Genomic DNA, 24193 nt, shown 5'->3' on the forward strand with positions numbered 1-24193 from the left:
AAATATCACTGGACTGAATTCACCGTTTTGTGTGTTTTTTTTCTGTTTTTTTTAAATTAAATAAAAAAGACAACTCGCAGTGAGGATCTAAATCCAGACTGACAGAATCCGGACAGTTTGCAATGGACGGGGAAACCCTCAAACCAGCGACAGAAAGCAGCGCTCGGATGCCAGGGGGGGTGGTGGGGGGGGGGGGGGGGTGTGTGTGGGGTGTGGGGGCGCAGGGAAAAGGCAGCGATGGTATCCGACCTTTGCATCGCATAGGATTTCATTTGGGGAAGTCAAAGAGAGTGGTTGTTATTTTTTTTTTGCGCAACGTGTTTCTGCTGCAGCTGCTGACTTCCTGGAGCCCAGCGATAGGGGCAAACCTGCACAGAGAGAGAGAGAGAGAGAGAGAGCGACTCAGAAAAGCGCAGGAGGTTTGCAACTTTGCATCACCGGGAGAGATAACCATTAAACCATGACAGTCGCTGAGTGGTTGAAGTTCGGGTAAAACTCTCGAAAAAAAGGAAGTTGCACTGCAAAGCTCACACACCACTCACTGTACGGCGTCCTTTTATTACCAACTCTCTCTCTCTCTTTCTCTCTCTCTCTCTGGGTGTTCAGTAGGGGATGGGATGGGATGGGATGGGAGGAGGGAGGAGGGAGCAAAGGAAAAACAAAATAGTTGAAACACTTTTTTTTTTGTTGTTGCCCCTCTCTCAACCCCCGCCCCATAAAGAATAATAGTTGTATTATTTCTCGACAGGACGCATGGTGCTGCTTCATCGAATTATTTTCGGTCACCGTTAGGAACATGGCCAAGTTGTCTTGGCTGAAATTCTGGGCTCTCGCCTCTGCTCTGTTGGGTGCAACTGTTGGCGTCCAAGGTAAAGTGACCCACGTCCATCCCCTCCCTTAAAGTTACCTGAAATGGTTCATCTTTTGTTTTTTTTGGGGTTTTTTTTTTTCTCTCTCTCTCTCGATGAAAAAAGCTCAATTCTATTTTCAATGCGAAGGTTCATGTCCTTGTGTCACTCTGTCATCATCTGTTGGAAGAAGATTGTCCAGTGGCAGAAGCTGTTAACAATGAAACAAATTGATCACCAAAAGGCTGCAACAGACTTCTGGTCACAGGGCAGTTTTTATTTGGTACTTGGTCGTACTTATTTGGGAACATCTTATCTGTGCATTTATCCATCTATCTCTCTATCTGTCTGATAGCTTCCTTGATGTGCTCTATTTTCTCACGTGAAAAATAATCTTTGCTGTAGGAAGTGTTATCTCAGTAAAACTTGGTGTATTTATTTTAGATGTGTAGATGCAACTGTGACCCCAATTTAGACTTTGAAGTTGAATAGCTTTTTTTAGAGAGAATCTGAACAAAAATCGAGAACATTTCTAATTTTCAATTCGTGGACCGTAAAGTTTTCCTTCATGTTTTCCAATTGACGTGGAAGTTTGCATTTTTATTGAATATTTGACATTTTTATTTATCTTTTTCTTAATTTATAAAATATCGAATGTTTGAAGCTTCTTGGTGGAGAGACTAAGCTAAAATCTTGATTTCGCTGAAGGTTAACTACATTTACTTTGACCTTTAAGTTAACCTGGTTCCCCAAAACATAATGTTTTATTTCGGAATTCATGATTTTTGATGGTTTTACATCTTTAAGTTTTTTTTGGTGAATATCATAATTTCCACTTAGCTAAATACGTTTAATTTCACATCTAATGTTGTCAAAATGTTGGGCTGAAAACAGAACTATTGATTATTGGAAAAGAACTGTTTCATAATGATTTTTTATAGAATTGCATAGAACGGTCCATTCAGCCCAACTAGACTGTGCCGGTATTTTATCCTCCACATCTCTTATTTTGGAGGTATGCAGTGAATGATTAAATAAGTATTTTGAACAGATGAAGCGAGTGGAAAATCTCAGGGGATTGTTTTATTCTTTTGTACCTGACATTTTGTTCTGATGTGTTCTGACATTCTCTTTCGCCTTGGTTTGATTATTCTGGTAAATAGTTAGCTTCTATTCAACTTCTTTGAATTAATGCTATATTGGTGATTTTTAAAAAAATGATTATTCCAGATAATGTTCGCTTTGGTTGAATTGTACTTTAGGTGCACTTTCGCAATATCTAAAAACACATTTCACTGGCTTCTTTTAAGAGGGGGAAGAGCATTTGAAATCTATACATTTCTGAACTTCAGAAAAGGAAGAAGTCCGTGACACACCCTAAAATCTGCTTGCACTATTACAAGAATTCTACTACACTAATACACATACATCCATTATCAAAAGATTAAGCTAAATAGATTCAGCAGTTCATTGACGCATGATTTAAATGATTAAGTTCCATTCTCATGAAACACGTTGCAGGTAGTTGAGTTGGTTGAGCACCAAATGTGGGACCAGAGATTCTGCATTTGTACCTTAATGAATTCACTAAATTCACTTTGCTCTTTTTGAGGTCAATAAAATTAGTACTACATGACATCTTTAAAACAAAGTCTGCAAAGGGAATGATAGAGGCAATTAGGATCTCACTGGAGCTGAACTGGGTCCGGGAGATATGTTTGGGAAAATCAGATAACAGCAAGAAATCCAAAGTACTGATGATGGCTCACCCACCTGTCTACTTTGTCAATGAGCCTTGGAATTATAGACCTTATCTTTAGCCTTCCAAGACAAAGATTTACTCAGTTCACGCTCGGTAAGCACTGTGTTACATGGTTGCTATTTTGCAGAGCAAACCATACTTGTGAATTCCTGCTGCTCACTACACATAATGCGGGTTGCATTATTCGAAACTATTCTTATTTGTACTGGATCTCTGTGCAATATGATGTAAGATATCAGTGAACACCTTTAGTTTTCAGTCCGTACAATGTACTCATGTTCGTAATATCGAAAGTGTTTATGTTTTGCTGTTGGTATCAGGAGTGAGTAAGAATGCACTATTGAATATCAATTAATGTCTAATCCAGTGGACTGTGCGGATATTAACAGTTCCCAGTTTTAGACCAGATACCCAAATAATTTGAAAATATTGTTGAGGAATAATAGGCCCAATACAGATTATCAGGTCTGCTTCCCCCACAGTAGAATAACCTTAGGCCAGAAATGATACCCGAACATGAGTTATGAAGTTAAGGGAGAAAAGGCTAAATTGGTGTAAAATAATATCAGTTACACACCAATGTTAGCAGCTTTCTATTTCTATCTTTCTTGTATTTTGTAATAAATTTAGTTTGGGTTCTTATTTCTGCAGCAACGAACTGCAAAATATATTATTTCTGGACCGACTGAATTCCAACTCTCTCATCTCCTACCGAGAGACCACTTGAAAGACGTTAAATGTCTTTACATTGATCAGGTTTAATTTGTGACTATTTCTTATGGGATTCTTTAATTAAAGAAGCTGGAAGTAGGTTACATCAACTAGAAGGAAGTGTATAGTAAAGTAGAATAAAATTCACATTTATATTGTGCCTTTCATGTCAGGAGGATGTCTCAAACGCTTGATACTGCGGGCTGGGCACTTGAGCTGGGTATGGAGATAAAACGTGATCAAAGAAGTAAGTCCTGAGGCAGGCCTTGAATAAGGGGAGGGAGGGCAAGAGTCCAGGATGGAGTTCCAGAGAGCGGGGCAGATTGACTGAAAGATGCCTGCCGATGGTGGGGCGGATAGAGCAGGGGCATGAAGCAGGCCAGTGTTCGCTGAGCGAAAGGAGTAGTCCGATCAGAAGAATTAATGCTCAAGGGTGATAGGCTCACAGAACCTGGTGTGGGAGAGGACACAGGTTGCAGAGTTCTGGACAGTCTGCAGCTTGTGTAGCAAATAGCTGGAGAGTCTGGTGAGCAGAGCATTAGCACTATCAAGCATGGATGTGATGAAAGCGAGTATGAGGATCTCGGGGTCGGGCAGTGGCGAAGGCGAGCAGCATTATTGATCAAATTGAAAGAAGAATTCCACAGATGAAGTAACTTACATCTGTACTTGAAGGAATTCCTACAAAGATTCCTTAATTCAGAAATCCTGTTAGAATTTGATAGGTGTCGCTCATGACATCGATGTGTTCACCTGTCTTTTATTGTACAGTTACTGTATATAATGCACTAATGCTGCAAATTCACATTGCAGAATACAGTGAGAAAACTCTACTTAGTTCACCCATGAGATGGTCTACTGTGATTCACTGCATAACCTGCTAATATTGATTGTGGATCACTAGTTATCATATAAATGCTGGTGAAATCCTCCATATTTGTCACACAAACTTAGCAGAGGCCTTAGATTACCCCGGCACTGTGCTCCGAGGCCTTACGTTACCCCAGTATTGATTTATATCAAAAAGAGCACTCAAAATAATAGTTTTTATATTCTATTAAATACATTAGATGCCCATCATAGGATTTCTAATGCTAATTCACAGTTCAACTGAGAAACAAGATAAGGTGCAACTTCTTTTTGTACTCCATTTTGTAACCAGGCAGTTTGCTTTCAGAGCCTTTTAATAATTTAATGTGGCCTTTATTTCGGCTTTATTAATGTGCTTTACACAGGCTTAGTTTAATGAGTTGTTTACTCCAGGGAACACTGTCCTGCAATAGAGCTCCTAGTGATGTGAAAGGCGATTTACAAATGTAATTTGTTGTTGTTGTAGTGTACTTTTAAATACGGAGCTGCCAGTTTTGAAGTGAGCTCCGTGAGCTGTTTGTGTAAACTTTTGTTTCAGGTTCAATTTGCTGCCTAGAATACTTGTGATAGAGTAAAGCCCTTTTGTCAGCTCATAATCTTGTTTTCAAGTGATTTCTTGTAAGTTGTCAGGAGTGAGTGTTAGCGATATCCTCCGCAAGACACAACGTTACAAAGTCTACACAGAAGAAAATGAGTCACTTCTGCATTTTCGCTGCTGTTCCTTTGTGATTGAGAAAAGAGAAGTAACTAATTTTAAGAAGAATTAAGTCATTTTAGAATTTTAGATAAAGGTAGGTCTGCTTATGTGCCTTATTGTCACTGACAAGCTAATCGTTGAGGGATTGGTAAGGTAAAAGTATTTTATCTGTTTGGTGTTTTTTCCCCCAAAATTTAATAGGAATAAAATAAGTAAAAGAGAATATATTGCTTTTTTACTGGTTAAGTAAATTCATTGAACTTTCTACTTATTTCAAATAGTTCTTGTTTTCTTCAATTATTTTCAAACCTTTGTGTGTTTTGTGTGTAAAAATCCATTTTTTCAATTTTATTTACTTTCTATTCCTAGTCGTTGAGCCACAGGAAGTCTTCACTTCACCACTGTTTTTAATGCATCACACAATTAGGTGGTGGGAGCTGGACTTGCAACAAGAACACTCAGTGTTAATTTCTCCGTCTCTGTGCAGTGCAGCTTGCATGCTATTTAGAGGCTGCATGAGAACCAATAACAACGCTTCCTCTTGTTTGCGGCAGGCCCATGTGAGTTGAGGCATGGGTTATACTGGAAATATCAGACCCTGTGAATTTCTGTCATTCCTTCCCCTTATCATTACTCTTTTTTTTCTGAAAAAAATGTTTGAATACGAGCTAACTGAATAGAGAATTAATGTCTAAGAATTGTGGGCAGATGGGGTGATGAAGCACTTACCCCACTCTGTCTATTCGCTGTGACCACTCTGTGCTACCAACGGCATTAAACTCCTATTGGATCTCAGGAACTCCCTGCCAGCCTCTCCGCTTTGCCCCCTTTTTGCCCATCTTTAGATCACACCTGAAAACCTTCTTCTTCAACAGCCCCTATAGTCACCTCCTTTTCTCACTCCAGCTTGGTGTCAAACCATGCCATTGTTTAGTGCTCTGAGATCCTGCATGAAGGGAGCAATATTCATACTACTTGAAGATGTTGTAGACACACTGTCAAGATCACTATGCCAAGCGATACCTTTGTCATGCTCAAATGCAAAATACAGAAAAATATTGTGCATGTTTAAATGGCAGAATGTAAAAAATAAAGCATTATAATTTTGTAGAAAGCCCAAGGAATTGTAATATTCTAAATGTAATATAAATAAATAACACACAAAAAGGTCCAGATTTCAGTTGTTAGCTGTCTTGAGGCTACATTGCTTCAATGCTGCTCCTTAATAGTTGAGTTGTTGATTGACAGAAAGCCAACTTGATGCAGTCAGTAACGGGAGGAGGGTAAGTGGGTTTTCTGGAGTAATGAGATCAGATGATCTGATTCTTCATCCAAACCAATGTTATGATCTTGCATGTAGCTGGAAGGGACCAACACTGAAATAATCAGGTGCAGTTAACAATCCATTTGTAACGTGTATATTTTTGCATTGGATATTGATTTCAGGGAGCACACATGTCACTTACCATTTCGCTTTGCTCTGGAAATCCAAAGTGACTGCAGAGGGAAAGCTAGTGCAAGAGAACTGCCAATTTTCTCCATTGTTAATACTCAGTGGCTTTAACTTTAATTTGTTAATTTATGCAAGGAACAAGTTGGATGATATTGGGTGTGAATATCCTACAAGGGCATTGCACAGTATCAGCGTCCTCTTGCATTGGTGTAACTAGTGGAACTGTTCCTATTTTCAGGTCTCTGCTGAAGACCTTTCTTTTCGACCGCGCCTTTGGTCACCTTCCTCCCCCTCCCCCTGGCTACTGTGAAGTGCTCTGAGATGCCATCAGGCGTGGAGGGCGCTATATAAATCCAAGTTGTTGTAATGGAATTGTATGATTGTGTTTTACCTTTTGATACCCAGTGCAGTAATTGTATTCCCATGACTTTTGCTTAACTGGCAAGATTCTCCCTTGCATAAAAGTTCTTAAATGTTCAAATCACAAACCTTCCAATGCCACAGCAAGCCACATTTGACCAGTTATCGTATTCTCTGCCTCCAGCTTCACCAGTACCAAACCACAAAGCGCACCATTGAACCAGTCTTACTTAACTTTTTGCCTAATTCGTCACCAAATCATGTGTCTAATGTGTAGTTAAAAAACAAAATATACTTGTCGACTAAAAATTATGTCCCATGAGCCATTTTAATGTGCTCTTTTCAATGAGAATTACAGATTTGTTCTGTGTGACGAAACGGCACAAAACTACTACAAAGAGTATTAAGGATCCTGATAAAGATTAGAATAATAATGATAATCCTTGCATTTGATATAGCGCCTCATTAAGTCTTCGAGACGTCTCAAAGCGCTTCACAGAATAAACTGTAAAGTGAATTGACTGTATATTTTGTGAGCGAAATGTGATAGCCAATTTCGCACAGCAGTGTCCCCCAAATTACAACAAAATTACATTTGTATAGCGCCTTTCACATCAGGGTAGTCGTCCCAAGTGAGGACGTCCCAATATGCTGGACAATCTGTTATCCAGACCCAAGTTGGGGGTCGGGATCAGGGACTGAGTAACCAAATTATTTTTATTTTGGAGGAATTATTACCTACTGAAGTTCTAAACTGTTGTTGGATGGAGAGTTTGCACAACAAGCTACAACTATACTTGCTATTTAACCACTAAATACTGAACACTATGTACTCCTGACTCATCTGATGTAACAGATTTATCTTCAAGAGCGTAAATGCGTAAATGGGAGAAGTTTGCACTGAGTATTTCGGTCTGCTCCACGTCCCCCCGCACCGTTCTACACCCACCCACCCCCACCGCCTGATATATTAAACAGCAAAGCATTCTGCTGCAGTGGTGATATAAATACAACATATGTAGACTTCCCCGATATATTGGCTGACGTTATGTTGGTTCCCATCTGTAGCATTTTACAAGTGCTGTGAAGCCTGTTGAGTGGGTGCTATTATAATACAATTCAACACAATAAGACACCCATATGCCTTTGACAGACATTTTATCTGGCGCTGTGTAACCACCTGCTTTGTCAGCACAGTCACTGGTATAAAGATACCAACGTGCTCTATAGAATGCAGTGTGGCCTGCACTCGCATTCAGGAACTTGAAACATTATTGTTAGTACTTTTATGGTTTAATGTACTTTGTATGTCTTAAGTACATTATCTACTATTATGGATCCGTGAGGGGTGGGAGGAAACTGCCTGGTGGAAAATTTAAATTGGGAGATGATCAATTTTTTTTGTGAATATCTAAGCAAAAGCAAATAGGATATTTGTCAAAGTAGCACAAAAGAGAACCTGATAAATTAGAATGAAATCACATCGAACAGGACCAAAAACCACACCTATATTATGCTTGGGACTAGGGCAGGGATATTTTTCTTTTTGTCAGTCAGGTATCTGACCAAAAACTACCTGGGATCCTTTACTCCAGGTATCTCCAGGGAAATCCATCACCATGTTTAAGTACACACAGACACCACTTTACATTATATCCTCCAGAGCGCTTTGAGATGTCTCAATAACATGATAAGGCACTATATCAAATGCAAGGATGATTATTATTATGTCATTGTTAAGAATTTACAAACTAAACAACAGAGAGTTCCATGTACAGTATGTATGATTTCCCCTTGTTTGATATGCAGTGTGCATTCTCTTCAGGAGGGATTTACTCCATTTTACCTAATGCCAGAGAATTTAGGCAAGAGTCAAGGTTATGGGACCACAGAGTATGCACTGGTGGACTGCTGGAGTGCCAGTGAAAACCACGCAACTTACCATTGTGAACATTGGCACGCTTCCTGCTGTTTATCTGAGACTATCCCTACCTGGCCTATATGATTAACAAGAGAAGAATGGGAAGAACCCCAGCACCCAGTGCCGGGGGTAGAGTTGAGAAAGGGAAGTGAGTATAGAATCAGCAGAGCACAGTGTTAGGAAGATGAGAGTAAACTGAATGCGAGCTGGGAGCTGAGTTCGGGATTTTGAGTTTTGCAGGAGCTGATGGAATTGGATTTGAATCTGCATTGAGGAGATGTGTGGAGCGAGAACCGGGGGAGATGAGGCTGAGCTTCATCAAGGAGATGTTGGTGTGGCATGTGAAATGGAGGGAAAATCTAACTTTAAGTAACAAGATGAGTCAAGAAGTAATGGTTGTTTGATGCCAAGCGTAGGTTTCGAAAGCCTGTAGTTGTAGATAATTGTTGGAGGCAAGGAGTTCCAAAGCTTGAAAGACTGAGTTAAGAGACGATCTTTGATTTCAGTGGTGAAGTTTGAGGGGTGGAGGAAGAGCATGGGACATGGCATATTTGTACAGTGGAGGAGCAAAATGGAAAGGTTCAAAGGAGCAATAGCCTTAAGTGGCATTAATAAAAGAGAGGAACCAGAAAGGTTGTGATGGAGAAAGGGAAGGAAACCAGAGCTGAGAGGGAACGTACGACCAGCCTTCTATTGCATTCTGTCAAGCAATGTGAGGGGGGTGCGACAGGATCCTCCCCAAAAATAAAATAAGGTAGAATAGAACATCACCTCTGCAATGTTCATTTAATTCCTGTGGGGACATTTACTCCGAGTATTAACTTAGCTTTCTCTTTGAATGCCGATTGACCTTTCCAGCATTTTTATGCTTTTTCAGCTTTTTCACCTGCAATTCTTTTTACTTGGTCAATTTAATCCATTGTTTAATCACAAGGCATTCAATGGTTAGTTCAGCAGAGCAAGGTGTTAAGCAGTAAAAAGGGAATCTCTCAGCCTATTCCCAGATGGTCCTGTACTTTCAGTCAGTTGATAACAGCAGTGGTATTTCAATCTGGTGTTTGACATTCAAAGTATTTATTACCATGTTGTCAAAATGTCCAAAAGGCTGGAATATATGCCTCTGAGCTGTGTGAAAATGACATCAGCTGTCATCCACTGGGGTTTGTATACATGTTTGCTTTGGGGGCAGCAGAAGAAAAAGCCAGGATCCTTCAGAACACAACAAAAGTACAGAATTTGATTGACCAAAAACAAGTTTATGTTCAATTTTTATGGGATATTGACATGCAGTACATTTTGATGCATTGGCAATAGGTATCAGTCTGGTTCATTTAGTAACATTCTTGCTTCAGAGTTAGAATATTGTGGGTTGAAGCTCCACATTGGGATTTTGAGCTCACAGTCCAAGCTGACACTCCAAAAGCAGGGTTGAGGGAGTGCTGCATTGACTGAAATGTGGTCCTTCAGAAGAAGTGCTAAACTGCTATCCTGTCTTCCCAGTCAGGTGATCGTTATTTAGTCTAGGCTATTTAGCACTAGGCTCCGTGACCCTATCACCCTCATCGTTGGCCAACTCCACTGGCTTCCCATCACACAGAGGATACAGTTCAAGATCCTGGTCCTCACCTTCAAAGCCCTCCATGGTCTTGCTACCCCCTACCTCTGCAACCTCCTAACCCCCTACCATCCTGTTCGCTCCCTCCGCTCAGCAGTTCTGGCCTGCTTCACGTCCCCCACCTTGCTTGCTCCACTATCGGTCCGCGGGCCTTCCGCCACTCTGCACCCACCCTTTAGAACTCCATCCCGCAGTCCCTCCGTCTCGCCCCCTCTCTCGCCATCTTCAAGACACACTTCAAGACCCTCCTCTTCGACTATGCTTTTGATCTCCTTGCTTTCCCCCCTGCCCTCCCCCCTCCCCCACCCCAACCCTCAGCTCAGGTCTGAAACTCTGTCTGTCCAGCGCCTTTGGACATCCTCCCGGCGTGAAAGGCGCTAGACACATGTCATTTTGTTCTTGTTGTTATTAGTCTATTCGGACTATATTGAAAGAGAAAAGAATTTCTTCCAGTCTCCTGGCCAACCATCCTGATTGATAATGCTAATTAAATTAATTTGACAGATTTTGTTTCTTGTGGGTATTCACAAGTATTATTTCTAATAGAATTGTTTTTGGTGCAGTAGAGACCTTAATGATTATAATTATTCTTTCTGACTTTGTACAATAAAAGTGTCACTTATGGATTGTCCAGATCATGATCTTTGGTGCGATTCCCTGACTGTCCAGCGCCTTGAGGCATCCTCCTGATGTGAAAGACACTATACAAATGTAATTTGTTGTTGGTGTCATACAGTACCTGTCAGTGATGCTGAAGCAGCACTGTATCAGTGGGTGACATGCATTCGTACAATCTCTATGCTTTACATCTTCAAACATGTTTGCAACCTGTTGGATTGTACCCCATTACAAGGAGGCTTTCCCTTAAACTCAGAGCAAAGACAATAATAACTTATGTCAGGAAGCATTTCTTCACAGAGAATGTGATATGGAATGCTCTGCCTCAGAAAGCTGTAGAGGCAGAATCAATAGGGATTTTAAAAGAAAGATAAATACAATACTTGGGTGGTGGAGCTATAAAGGCATTTAGCGAAAGAGCAGGGCATTAGGATTAAAAGACCTACCAAGATCTTATAAAATGGTGAAACAGGTTCAATGGGCTGAATAGCCTCTTCCTGTTTACCTGCTCTAGAAACACATGGAGTTCTCACTGTTGTTGCTAGTGTCACAAAAGTTGATTTTTCCCCTCATTTTTTAATGTGTCCACAGTTCATTTCTATTGTTCTCCCCCTCTGCAGCTGGTACCCTGCCTTCTCATGCTGGGGTTTGGGTCTGTGGAGCCTGGTTGGCCTCTGGCACCCCAGACAATAGACCATTGTTCATTTGTCACTGGGAGTAAGTCTCAGAAGACTTGCATTACTTCTCCTTACGTCCTACTTACCAGTAGAGGATGCTGAAGATGGACTGGAAACACGAACCCTGGATGGGTTCCTTCTACACTAATCCTGGGAAGACTGGGGCCACTTTCACCTCCCCACTCAGTACAGCAAACTCAACAAAGACCTGATTTGAACAACAAGTTTACAACAGTTTACAACCAGCAAGCTCCCAATCTGTGAATTGCAGCTTTATCTACTACTCCATCAGGACAGCCCAGAAGTTTAATTTTAAAATACAGTCAGAGTTGTCTTTCAGATACCTTTTTCTTTTCGACGTCTTTTTGCTGCTGCCTACCAATTCCCACCTTCAGGAAGTATTTTAATATTGCGGCTGAACCAAAAGGACGCAGCAAAGTGTAGTGGTGGAATAGATTGGAAAGCAGAAGTAATGATGCTCTGTGGATGATTTATCACAGAACTCCTTTGACTTTGACTCCAGAGATGCTTGTGGCCCAAAGTGTGCTGCTTTCTTGGTTGGAAGAGGAAGTATGGTAATGTACATCCATTACATTAATGGGGGAAGGAAAAAGAAAATTAAAAAATGGTATTTTTATACTTGCTGAGTATCAATACACAAAGAGCCAGTGACGTGTACATTGTGGGTTGCAAGTTGTTCAAAATCAAAGCAATTGCAGGGAGTAAAGAAAATCTTTTATCATACAAATCTTCCATTAATATACAGGGCGGTTTTAGCCATGTTGCAAAATATTAATCATCGTGGAAACAATGACTTTGTTTTTACATTTTAGGGCAGTGGTTAACCACGAGTAATCATTTGCACCTTTACCAGCAAAGACAATGACAGCCAGCTCCTGGGTGAAGGCACGTTGCCTTCAAAGAGTATATGAAAGTGCGCACAAAAGGTTTGAGTCCTAACTGGATCTTGGATAATGGATTGAATCAATCTTTGCAGATATTTCATCATGTGCTCAGTTGCAATTTGTATGTGGAAACTTAACTGATCCAGCCAGCAGTATTGCAGGGTTTATCAGAGTTTTGCTTGGGCAAAACAAAGGAATAAAGATAATAATAATAATCGTTGAATTTGATATAGTGCCTTTTCCACATTTGCCCTTCGTAAAGGAATATCAGTTGATAATACATCGTGAATATATTGCTTCTGAAAATTTCATGTTTTTCAAACCAAAACCACGCATATAAAATGTTTGAAGAACTCTTTCTTCCCCTTTAACATTTTTATTTCCTGTTTAAAGGAGTGCTTGTTTTACCCTCTGTTTTCCTAATGACTTCTGCTGTGTGCTGTGGACTGAGCTGCCATATTTAAATTTTCACTAAAAGTAGCAACGCAGGTTAATCAGGCTATAAAAAAGGCAAACCAGGCATTGGGGTTAATTTCTAGAGGAATAGAAATGAAAAGCAGGGAAGTTATGGTACACTTTTATAGAACCTTGGTTAGACCACACTTAGAATACTGTGTGTAGTTCTGGTCCCCACATTATAGAAGGGATGGAGAGGCACTGGAGAGGGTGGAGAGGAGATTCACAAGGATGATCCCAGAACTGAGGTTGTACCTATCAGGAAAGGCTGAACATGCTTGGACTCTTTTCTCTTGAAATGAGAAGGGTAAGGGATGACTTTTGTTAGGGTAGACATAGGGAAGATGTTTCCACTTGTGGGGGAGACCAAAACCAGGAGCCATCAATATAGAATAGTCACAAATAGACCAAATTGGGAAGTTGGAAGAAATGTCTTCACACAGAGAGTAGTGGGAATGTGGAACATGCTACCACAAGGAGTTGTTGAGGCAAATAGCATAGATGTATTTAAGGGAAAGCTGGATAGGTACATGAGGGAGAAAGGAATTGAAGGTTATGTTAGAAGGCTTAGTTGGGGAAGGGCAGGAGGAGGCTCATGTGGATTATAAACACCGGCATAGACCAGTTGCGCCGAATGGCCTGTGTCTGTGCTGTATATTCTAATGTATAGCAGGTTTAGGACAGTGGCAATCTTCCTTTATCTGTCTTCCTTTCTTACGAGAGAAGTAAATGCTGTTTACTGTGGCATTAAAAGGCTGGGGGAGGGAGGGGAAGGGGATAAAAGGAGAATCATATTCTGTTCGGCTTTCTCTCATATTCTTTTCACCTTCTCACTTCCTCAAGTCAAGCCATGTAGCCAAAGTAGATAGGATGTCTGCTGCCAGATCTCTGCTATTGCCACTGTTTAGCCAATAATTGCATGGCCAGTGACAATGAATCTCTTACAAGCTGTGAGGTTTTCCCATCTCAACCGTAATACTATGCAAAGAAAGTATCTGCCTTCATGGAGGCAGTGAGGTTGAGATGGAATCATTTGCATAGCAATGAGGTTGAGATGGGAAAACCTCACAGTGTAAGACCTCGTTATAACACACTGAAAAGGATCCCACTTCTCCATTTCTCTATCACCTCTTAATCTTGTACAATTTCTCGTTTAGCTCTGGGAATAGGCAATAACCTGACAACATCTCTCTGCGCATCCTGTCATCAAAACTGCTTCAAGCTCCTCTGATGGGCATTGTGATGTTAAGGGTCAGGTGGCTGGATCATGACGCAATGCAATGATCGATAACTTGGCTGAGATCTGCACTTTCACGTCCACAGAGGGAGCAGTGATAACCACTGCATGACTGGTTACTTTACCAAAGCCTTTACTTAAACATGGATTCACTGATTCCCAAGTACAAATGGCGAATAGCTGTGTCGTCAGTTCCCTATGATGTAGAAAAGTACAAAGATACTAATTTTTATATACAAATAATGTTTCTGGGAAAAGAATGTGGAATATAAGGTGATCCTATTTGTAATCCAGTTCCCTGGTACACTTCATTCTTTGGTCATTGGATTAATTCTGCTGTACAATTTACATTTTAGCACATACTCCTGAAAGCATGCTTTGAAATGAACAAATGCATTTTTTTTCAACCCATAGCGATGCTTATTTTACACGTGATGTCATCTCAAAAGGGGAGGTTGGTTCATGCTCATAGCATAAGTAAGGCTGAATTATAGCTTTGATTGGAGTAAAGCCTCATTAAGATCAATTTGAGCACATGCCCCTATCTATTAATTTTCATATGGTTCTACTCTTGCTAAGATCAAGCTACAGTATTTTGCTTAATAAGTGGCATCAAATACTTGCTGGTTCATTAATTAGATTTTGGCAACAAGCAGATGCAGTAGCTTTTTTTATTGGCAGCAAAGTTACTTAGTAACTGTGTTGCTGTGCAGCAGAGTTTCTATGTAGTTTGGTAACTGATTTTTGGTTTTTCTCTTTGGAGTACGTTACCTGGATTGGTTTTGGTGTTTATTCCTGCTGTTCACTCCAAAACAAATTAGTAAGTAAGTGTGTGTGTTAGTATGCACCACAAACAGTAACATCTAATGTTCTGCATCTGAAAGCTTTATGGCTGGCTTCATTTTAAACCACATTTTTAGTTTGGACAAATCAGCTAGGTTGCGTATAAAGTGTTTAATTGACACTCTGTGGCTAAAAAAGACTTTGCTTCAGTTTTAATATGGTATCTCAATGCATGCATCAACATTTAGTCTGTTTTTTTGCTAATATGGTACATGTTAAATTGATGTTTCATTTAGCAGTTAAATTCGACATTCACTTCCTGGCTGCTTGTGGGAAACTTTACTGTGTGTAAATTGTCTGCCGCGTTGCCTACAAATATACTGTCTGGTCTACCATAGTCTAGTCGAGACTTCACAGCCTTTACTGTTAAACACTTTGACATGCTTTGAAGTGATAAGATCCAAATGCAAAGTTTATTATTATTATTATTATTATTATAAATTATCAATGAAAAGAAAGCTGGCTTTGGGCCTCACTCGCATTCAGACTTGTGTTGTTACATGCCCAACCGAGTAAAAGAGCTTAACAGTCCGGATGTGGGTACTCCTTTTTTTATCTCAGCTCTGCAGTACTCAGCGCACTTTTAGTTATGCGTGGTCCATCCCCAAGATGTAGGTTGTTGCACAAAACCCACAGTGCTGAATCTATTTCCTGTGGGAGCCAAGTGGGTCATACTAGTCAACACTGACTTTAGAAAGAGCTTCTGCATTTCTCTGAGAATTCAGAAATAGAATTATCTAATTTGGCTCCTTGAGTCGTTATGGACTTTATTTGAGAAAATGGAAAAAAGTAGAAAGTGTCTTTTGTTTCAAGGGTGACTCACCGTTGATTTCTATAAAATTGAGACATATTGACAAGTTTCTGCAACTTGTAACTGTTTTAGGAACTGAACAGTCGTCACTGTCAAATATACGAGAACTTAAAAGCGTAAAAACTTATTTCCAACCTAACCTGTTTTGTTTTAAATATGTTTTATGGTGGTGTTCCAAGGGTAAGGTGCATCTCACCTTTTACCTCTTGAAGCTGGAGTAGAGAACAGCAAGGTTACATTTGATATAGCACCTTATCATGTCTTTGATTAGTTGCTGTCCATACACAATCCGACAATCTGACTTCCTCACTGGATCACTGGTCATGTCACCCCCCTTTTCCCCAATGCAGTTGTGTCCACCATTCACAAGGCCAGACAGACAGGACTGAGTACTGTACATCACATTTCTTTCAAATTCAAAAATGGAGGTTATTGTATGTTTGATGCTTTCACAACATATTGCATACAGTGAAGCATTCTCAATTCTGGATTGAATTGCAATTTTTTAGTGCAGAAGTTAAAAAACATGAATATTTACAATTCTTGCATTTGATATAGTGCCTTATCATGTTGTTGAGACGTCTCAAAGTTCTTCACAGGATACACTGCAAAGTGGATTGACTGAGTTTGTGGGTGAAACGCTGCACCCAATTGCGTACATCAGTGTCCCACAAACAGATGGTAGGCTTGGTATCCTTGCATTTGATATAGCGCCTTTCACACTAGGAGGTATATTTTTGTAGGTGAAGACAGCAGGCAATTTGCACACTGCAATGTCCCATAGATTGAGTGACCAATTTTATTCAGGGGATTTGTTGGCCAGGACACTAGGAGAAACTCCCTTCTCTTTTTGAATAGTGCCATGATACATTTAACAGGCATCTGAACAGGTGAATCACTATGTGATTCCAAGTCCCAACATAGAGCTTGAACCCGCAACCCCTGACTCAAAGGTGAATGTGCTACCATGGAGCCAGGCTGACACATTATAATATATTATATTATATATTATTGTGGTTATAAAGGACTGTGTGTAGTAATTGTATTTGTTGTTGCTGTTCAACAAAAGTCCCAGCTCTGTGTACTGGTAATGTTACTCTATTCATTCCTCTTCCATTTTAGCGCAGTAAATCATCATGTCTTACCATTGAGTTACTTGTTGGCAGTAATAAAATAAATCCAAGATTAAGGCTTTGTATTCACCTAATTTATTTCCTTGTATTGCAAATAGGTTTTAATATAAAATGAAGCAGCAAAATTTGTGCAGAACCTGCTTTAAAATACAGTAATCTTAGTTTAGTATTTTTGATATATTAGCCTATCTCAGGTCTCAGTGGAGTTTTAGTGTTAGAAAAAATAGTTTAAAAAATCCCAGTATAACAAAGTCGTTCAGTCAACTCAGATCCCAAATAAACAGACTGTACACTTAACAGTAAATCCTGCGAAGCACTTTTAAGACATTCTCCTGGCTTGAAAGGTAGTGTATTTCTTTACCCAGAGGATAATTAACAACTGGAACATGTTGCCAGGAAAGGTGGTTGAGGCCAGGATTCTGGATTCATTTAAGTAACAGCAACATCAAATGGGGTGAGGGCCTTCTTCATCCAATCTGGTCTTGTGATATCAAATGGAGGGTTTGTAGTTTTTTATCAGTAATTTTAAAGATTAACCAAATGTATATAAAAGAGCTGGTCTCAAAAGACCATTTGCGAAAAAATTTGAAGATTTCTGTGAGATGCTTTACACAATATTTTGCCGTGACTTTCAAGAGAACAGATGCACATAAATGTGACTTGCTACATTTCAAGAGTTGGGGTTGAGGTGTGTAACTGCCCTTGTTCTTGCCCTTTCAAATCTCTTGAAGTCTTCTTGTGAGTAACTGCTTCTGGTCTCATGTGACAACTTGAACTTCTTATAAGGCATGTGGCAGGTGGGGTTTGACATTTGTCAAATTTAGCTACCCGATGCAAGCTGACTGATCAGCACAAAGTATTAAGGATCTGATGAGTCTGGGTAGCTCAGTGGATTCCTAGTTAAAGCAAAAGTCGTAGGCGGTTGAGCTGGACAACTTACTGTAGCATTTTCAGTCCTTGCATGCCTGGCTTCAGGAGATGAATACCACACGTTCACGGAATTAGAATTTATATCAATGAGTCACAAACATGTGGCTCTGTCAACACAGTCCCAAACTATACTAGGAAAAAAAATTGTCAGTACAGCATTGAGAGTTAAACCTTCATCAATTCAATCTGCTTTTAAAATTGTTTCCCGAAATCTCTCACAATCCAAGGTTGAGATTGAATTCTCAGATCCATGATAGAATAGGAATGATCATTGGACATAACCTTTTTATGGTCAGTTGAGGATGCACAGGCTCTCTGTAGATGGTCGGCTTGCTATTCTGAAAAGCTAAATGTTTTAGCCCAGCTCGCCGAGGTGAAAAGACAGACTTCTCACCCACTGCACCACTTTATTCCTGTTAACACTACTGTTAACAGTCTGCACATATTTTGTTCAAAGAACTTAGAGCAGGTGGGACATTTTGTTGTTTACGCCAGAATGCAAGTTACACTAGCTAAGCAAACTAGGTCAAAATCATCTGCAGTGTAGTTTATTTAAACCCATATATTGGTTGTGCTGATGAAGGAGCTTCATTACAGCCTAATATGCATATCTCCTTCCCAATTTATAATGATATAGTGCTTTATCACGTCTTTACGTATTAGTATTATATTTCCCAAAAAGATAACTTGTGCTGATAACAGAAACCTAGGCCTTGCTTGCAGTGTAAGGATTAAACTTGTCCACAGGACTCAAAAGGTTAATCTCAAAATCCCTGTGGATCTCAACGTACTTTTGGCTCAGCCACTGCGTTAAAGGAGGAAATTGTTACAATATGTTGCTAAGTACTGAATAAAACATTCCTAGCTCATTCAACATATATTCGGGAGTGCGAAACATATAAAGGTGATCATATAGTGAGGATACTATGCTGTGGAAATGAAACATTTTCCCCTTTTGACCACCAATGTCAGCATCATGCTCTCCCAAATCAGGTAAAGCAACCATGACGACAACAACTTGCACTTATTTAGCAACCTCCATGCAGGGTAGCGTCAGAGAACTTAACAGTGGCGGAGCCTGAATGCGAGCCAGGGGTGGGGAGTGGGGAGGCGGCTATAGGCACGGTTGAAGAGGAACGTTTTCAGGCGGGACTTGAAAGAGGGGAAAGAGGGGGCAAGACAAAGGGATTGACTTGAAGATCCTCAGAAAGAGTGGTAAATTATCGGGCCCATGTGTAAACTCCTTCTTTCCTTTTTGTAATCTGACTCAACTGCGTACTTAAAGAGTGCACTGGTGTGCATTTTTCCATTTTCTACATTATAATGACAGTAATCCTTTTGTTTGATATAATGACTTATCATGTCTTCGAGATGTCTCAAAGAGTTTCACAGAGTATACTGTAAAGTGAATTGACTGCATATTTTGTGGGCGAAACGCAAATGGCATTTCCATCTGCAAATTTATATCACATTGGATCAAGTTTTGTGTCATGAATCAACATCCATTATTCAACCAAATGGAATTTCCATCTGCAAATTTATATCATATTGGGTCCATTTTTGTGCCATGAATCAACACCCACTACTAACTAGATTGAAAGTGCACAAACTACAGTAATTTTACTTCAAATCCTTAAAACTGGCAGTAAACATAGACGTTCATTCCATGTGTGTGTGTTCCTCCCACCGAGTCTCTGATTCACAAGATCACTAATCACTGCAGGACATGTACTTTGCTGTTAGTTACCCATGTAGTTAACAATAATAATAATCCTTGCATTTGATATAGTGCCTTATCACGTTGTTGAGATGTCGCAAAGCGCTTACAGAATATACTGTAAATTGGATTGACTGTATTTTCTGGGTGAAAATGGCTTCTGAAGTTGACTTGGTAAATCCTATCGTGGTCATTTCTGCCTTCAATATTTTAACTTTCATTGCCTGGAACAAATGGTCGAGAGGAATTTTTTTGCTAATAAAAATACAATTAAAAAAATTAATGATACTGCCACCATTCCACACAGGAGCTGGGAGAAAGAAGAATAAACCCTTTTTGTTTAACGTTAGCAAAAGGTAATTTAGACTAGGTACAAAATACAGTTGTAACAATATTTAAAATAAAGTGATTACAGGAGGAATAGGAGTCACGCTTTTCATACAGTTTAGTTTTTATTTTAAAAGCATTTGAATCAGCATGTTTACAGCACAGAAAGAGAAAAAAAAAATTCTAATAAGTGTTCATTCAGTTACATTTCAAGTGTAGTTATGGACTCGCCTTCAACAGATATTTGTGGGAACACGGCCTGTATTCTAACAATTCTCTGTGTAAACACATTTCTTCTAACCTCTTCTTCCTTCTCGTAATAAGCCTCAGTTTACTCCCCAATGTTGACACGATCAGAGAGAAAAAAAACATTTTTTGCCCTGAGTAGTTATTTTCAGGTGTGTTACATCACACTCGAAGACCTTCCTCTTCAACCGTGCCTACGGTCACCTCCCCTTTCTTTCTGGCTCAGGACGTCAAGCTCCATCACTGTTAAATATTCTGAGATGCCACCCCAAGCGAAGGGCTATATATAAATGCAAGTTGCTGTTATGTTTTAGTGAGTTAGTGTTTATATAGTAATAAAGCTGTTGTGATGTTTGAGTATTTTTATTACTGCAATGTGAATGTTTTTTACAGTGCAACTATCAATGAGCTGCAAATGATCATAAACCAGAGATGGGAGTCTGGTGTTGCCTTTTTGGTGGCCTGAGACTTAGTATATCTTTTCCTGATGGAGAACACACATTAGGTCTTGAAACAGCAAGGAGGCTATTTAATTTCATTATGCTTCGGACATCCCAGATTATTCTATCATAGTTATTGCTGAAAAGAGATGGTACCCAGAGTTGTGGGGTTTATGGCACTTTCTATCTTGTCCTGAAGGCATCCCAAAGATTCTAATCATCTGCAAATAATTCTGAAGCAACTCGGAGATTTCTCTATAATTAAATTGGGACGCTTAGTTAAAATTTTGTCAAATTGTTTGCTCAGAACAGAAATTAATCCTTTAGTTATTTTAATGGCCAATTGACAGCAATATGTACGCTGGTCGCTAACCCAATCGTTTGGCAGTTCGATGAGACTTGGAAATGTTAGGGCAAGGATTATATTGAAGAAATGAATATGTGCTCTTAATTGTTCCAAGTATATGTGGAAATTCAGTTTATTTATTCAACATGATAGTGGAATGAGACACATACATTGTCACAAACATTAAACCTATGTTAGCTATGACTTTTGGTAGTAAAGAGGAATATGAATAATTTACATAGATTTACATTGACTGTACAGTACAGAAACAGACCATTCGACCCAACCAGTACGTGTTGTTGCTTATACTCCACATGAGTCTCCATCCATTCCTTACTCCTATCCGCGCCATTCTATTCCCTTCTCTCCCATGTTGCTTTCTCTGAGTTGAGGTGCTGTTAAGATTATCTGCTCCACAGTGTGATTCACCATCAGATAAATCAGAATATGCGGCAGGATTTCTCCCGTGTTATCATAGGCAGTTGCCGTGAAGGACGCAGTTATAAGAGATCCACTACGATTGAATACTTTGGGATATACTTTAGCTTATACACGACACAAGTTTAGCTTAGATTTACTTTCCCTGTTGCTGGAGAGTATCATGAGAAGAGTGGCAGGGTTCAATTTAGGGGGAGACTTTTGTCCTGGAGGTCATATTTAAATACACTGAGTGATTTTCTCTAATTTTATTGTTAGCACTTTACACTTCTGATGAAATGCATCTAGTGTTGAGGAACTGAGGGTTAGTTTTGGGAAGCTGTGGCTCATTGTGCAATGACATAGAAAAGTGAGTAGAATGATCACTATGACAATAACAAAGTAGCACTTTTGGAAGAGGTTAATTTTGACCACATTGAGCTGCACCTTTTCCTTCTCTGCAAACTTAAGAAGAAAAATAAGTAAACAGAAGTAGGAGAAACCACAAAAAGACACTCACTAAGTGGTGTCTATCATGCGAAATTCAATTGTGAATTGAATGTGAACTTGATGATTTAAAGGATATTATTTCAGCTTCTATAATTAGTTTGCAATTTTGGACTGATCAGTCTTCAGAACTGCAGAATTTACCCCAAGTCTATGGCCTGGAACTGTAGTTAAACACTTCTATTTTCAGTCGTTCCATGCTAAGCTTTCAGGTAGAGAAATTGAGAGTTTGGAGAGGATTGAGAAAAGAAAAAAAAGGTATTTGAAATTGAGTCTTATCAAGTCTAAATGTCTCAAAGCATGAGTTATTTTGAAATGCAGTGACTGATGTCATGTGAGCAGCTATGGCAGCTAATCTTTACATGCAATGTCTCCTGAATAGCAATGAGATGAATGATGGGACTGAATCTTTTGTTTTTGACGAAACTGAATGAGAGCATGATCATGATCCTGGGAAATCCTGTTCTTCATAATAGTACCTTGCAATATTTAACATCCACCTGAATCACCAGAACAGGTGGACATTTGGATGAAATGCTGAACAAATATTGAAACCTTTTACGAACTGCAGCTTCAAGCATGCTGTTGGAATCTGTGTGAAGTCTGGTCAGTTTTATTAGGGTTGAACAACAAAGAAAGCGCAACCCCAAAAAACAAAGCGAATCATGCAGTACATCTATTACAATAGATATGCAGAGGAAGAGTACCATGGCTCAGATAACATCTCGAGCTATAAAAACAAAGTTCAAGCAATTTAAGTATACATCTGAACACAACGGCAAAGTCTATCCTTAAACCCCATTTTCTGTTTTGATACTAAATAACAATACTTAGTTTGTATAATTGAAATATATTGCCTAACTCTAATAATGGAGCTGCCAGTTGATCGAATCATCTTTTGATTAAAAAAATGTTGTTGCTCCTTTGAACACCATGAATGAGATAAGAAATCTTTGACTTTTTAATCTAATGTAGACCATTTAGAATTTGATTATCACTTCTATTTTCAAAATCATGGCCCTTTAGCTTTTATAGTGTTTGCTTTTATAGTGGCACATTTAGCAAAAATAACTTGATGTAAAGTGAATGATGGCAGAAATGGTATTGTAACCTTCTACAATGCACCCACTGAAGTAAGAAAGAATAAACAGACACCAGGAATTGGAAAGAGAATTCAGAGAAGCCCTTATGTACGGGGCCATTTGGAATCTATATTTAAGATATTTATAACATTTAAATATGTATTTGCCTTTGCAAGTCTCTTGACTATTTATCCCATCAAGAGGCTCGTAAAGGCAAATAAAGCAAGCTAGAAATTAACTAAAAATAAGGATTGCTATTTGTAATATTTTATTCACTAATTTATAATATATGTGGATAGACTTCATACATCTTGCATGCAGTGATTAATCAAATTTAACGTCGAGACTGCAGGAGTACATAAATACTGACTGATATTTATTTATGTAATGACATTGGCAATATATTTAGTGCAATTTAGGTTATTGCACAGAAATCGTTGGGAGTACTGTGCTGTGTTTATTGTGAGAATGTATGGTGATTCCTCTAATGGTGTGTGTTTTGTGACCTGTCTGTGCTGGATTGGAAGGATAGACTCATTGAGTAAGATGCATCTAAATTATTATTCGGAGGAAATGGGCTGAGGTTCTCAGATGAGACCCCACCGATGTTACTTGTGTCTCATGGTCAGTAAAGAGATTTGCTATCAAATTCACTTGTAGCATTACATTATGTGTTTGAAAATATGGTGATCAGAGACTCCATGGTTTTCCAAATTAAATATTCAAGAAAATGCAACAGATTTTTCTGAGCTGTCAATCTTCCAGTTGGTTCCCTGGGTAGCATCCCGATTCCCTATGAAATACCCTTCACGTCACGAAGACCACAACCAGATTATAATATCATTCACGTCAGTACATGGAGCATAATAACCTCAGTGTCCAAAAGGATCCAATGTCGATTGTAGTTCAGTACTTTGGTCATCGAAATCAGTGTTGCAAGCATAAACTAAACCAGGTTGCATTGAATCTAGTGCCCTGGTGTATTTTTGTGTTTACATCCATCCATCTCGGCAGTTGGAACCAGAATAGGGACCATAATACCACCATCCTGTGGAATCCAAAATCCTGTAGAACCCTGTTGAGATGGTTGATGTTGTTTTCCTGACTGTCTCTGCCACCCGTATGCTAAGTGGAGTTCAGTTCCTGTATGCAGGGTGTTGACTGTTATGCTGCCAAATTATTTTTTCCCTAAAGGTAGTGGGAAGCAAACCTACTTGCTCCTCTTCTTCATCCTGTCAATACCACTAAATAAATTTGAAGTGCA

At 39.4% G+C, this 24193-nt stretch overlaps 1 protein-coding gene across 1 annotated transcript in view; it reads left to right on the forward strand.

Moving 5' to 3' along the window:
* Positions 1 to 211: 211 nt before the first annotated feature.
* Positions 212 to 24193, forward strand: part of ptprc (protein tyrosine phosphatase receptor type C) — a 64570-nt gene continuing 40588 nt past the window's right edge. The window contains exons 1-2 of the mRNA XM_042335934.1: positions 212 to 543; positions 749 to 869. Coding sequence (XP_042191868.1) covers positions 797 to 869 — 73 coding nt within the window. The 5' untranslated portion in view covers positions 212 to 543; positions 749 to 796. The remainder of the gene's footprint in view (positions 544 to 748; positions 870 to 24193) is intronic.

Source organism: Callorhinchus milii, unplaced genomic scaffold (genome assembly GCF_018977255.1).
Source record: "Callorhinchus milii isolate IMCB2004 unplaced genomic scaffold, IMCB_Cmil_1.0 Scaffold5, whole genome shotgun sequence".
Classification (NCBI taxonomy): Eukaryota; Metazoa; Chordata; class Chondrichthyes; order Chimaeriformes; family Callorhinchidae; genus Callorhinchus; species Callorhinchus milii.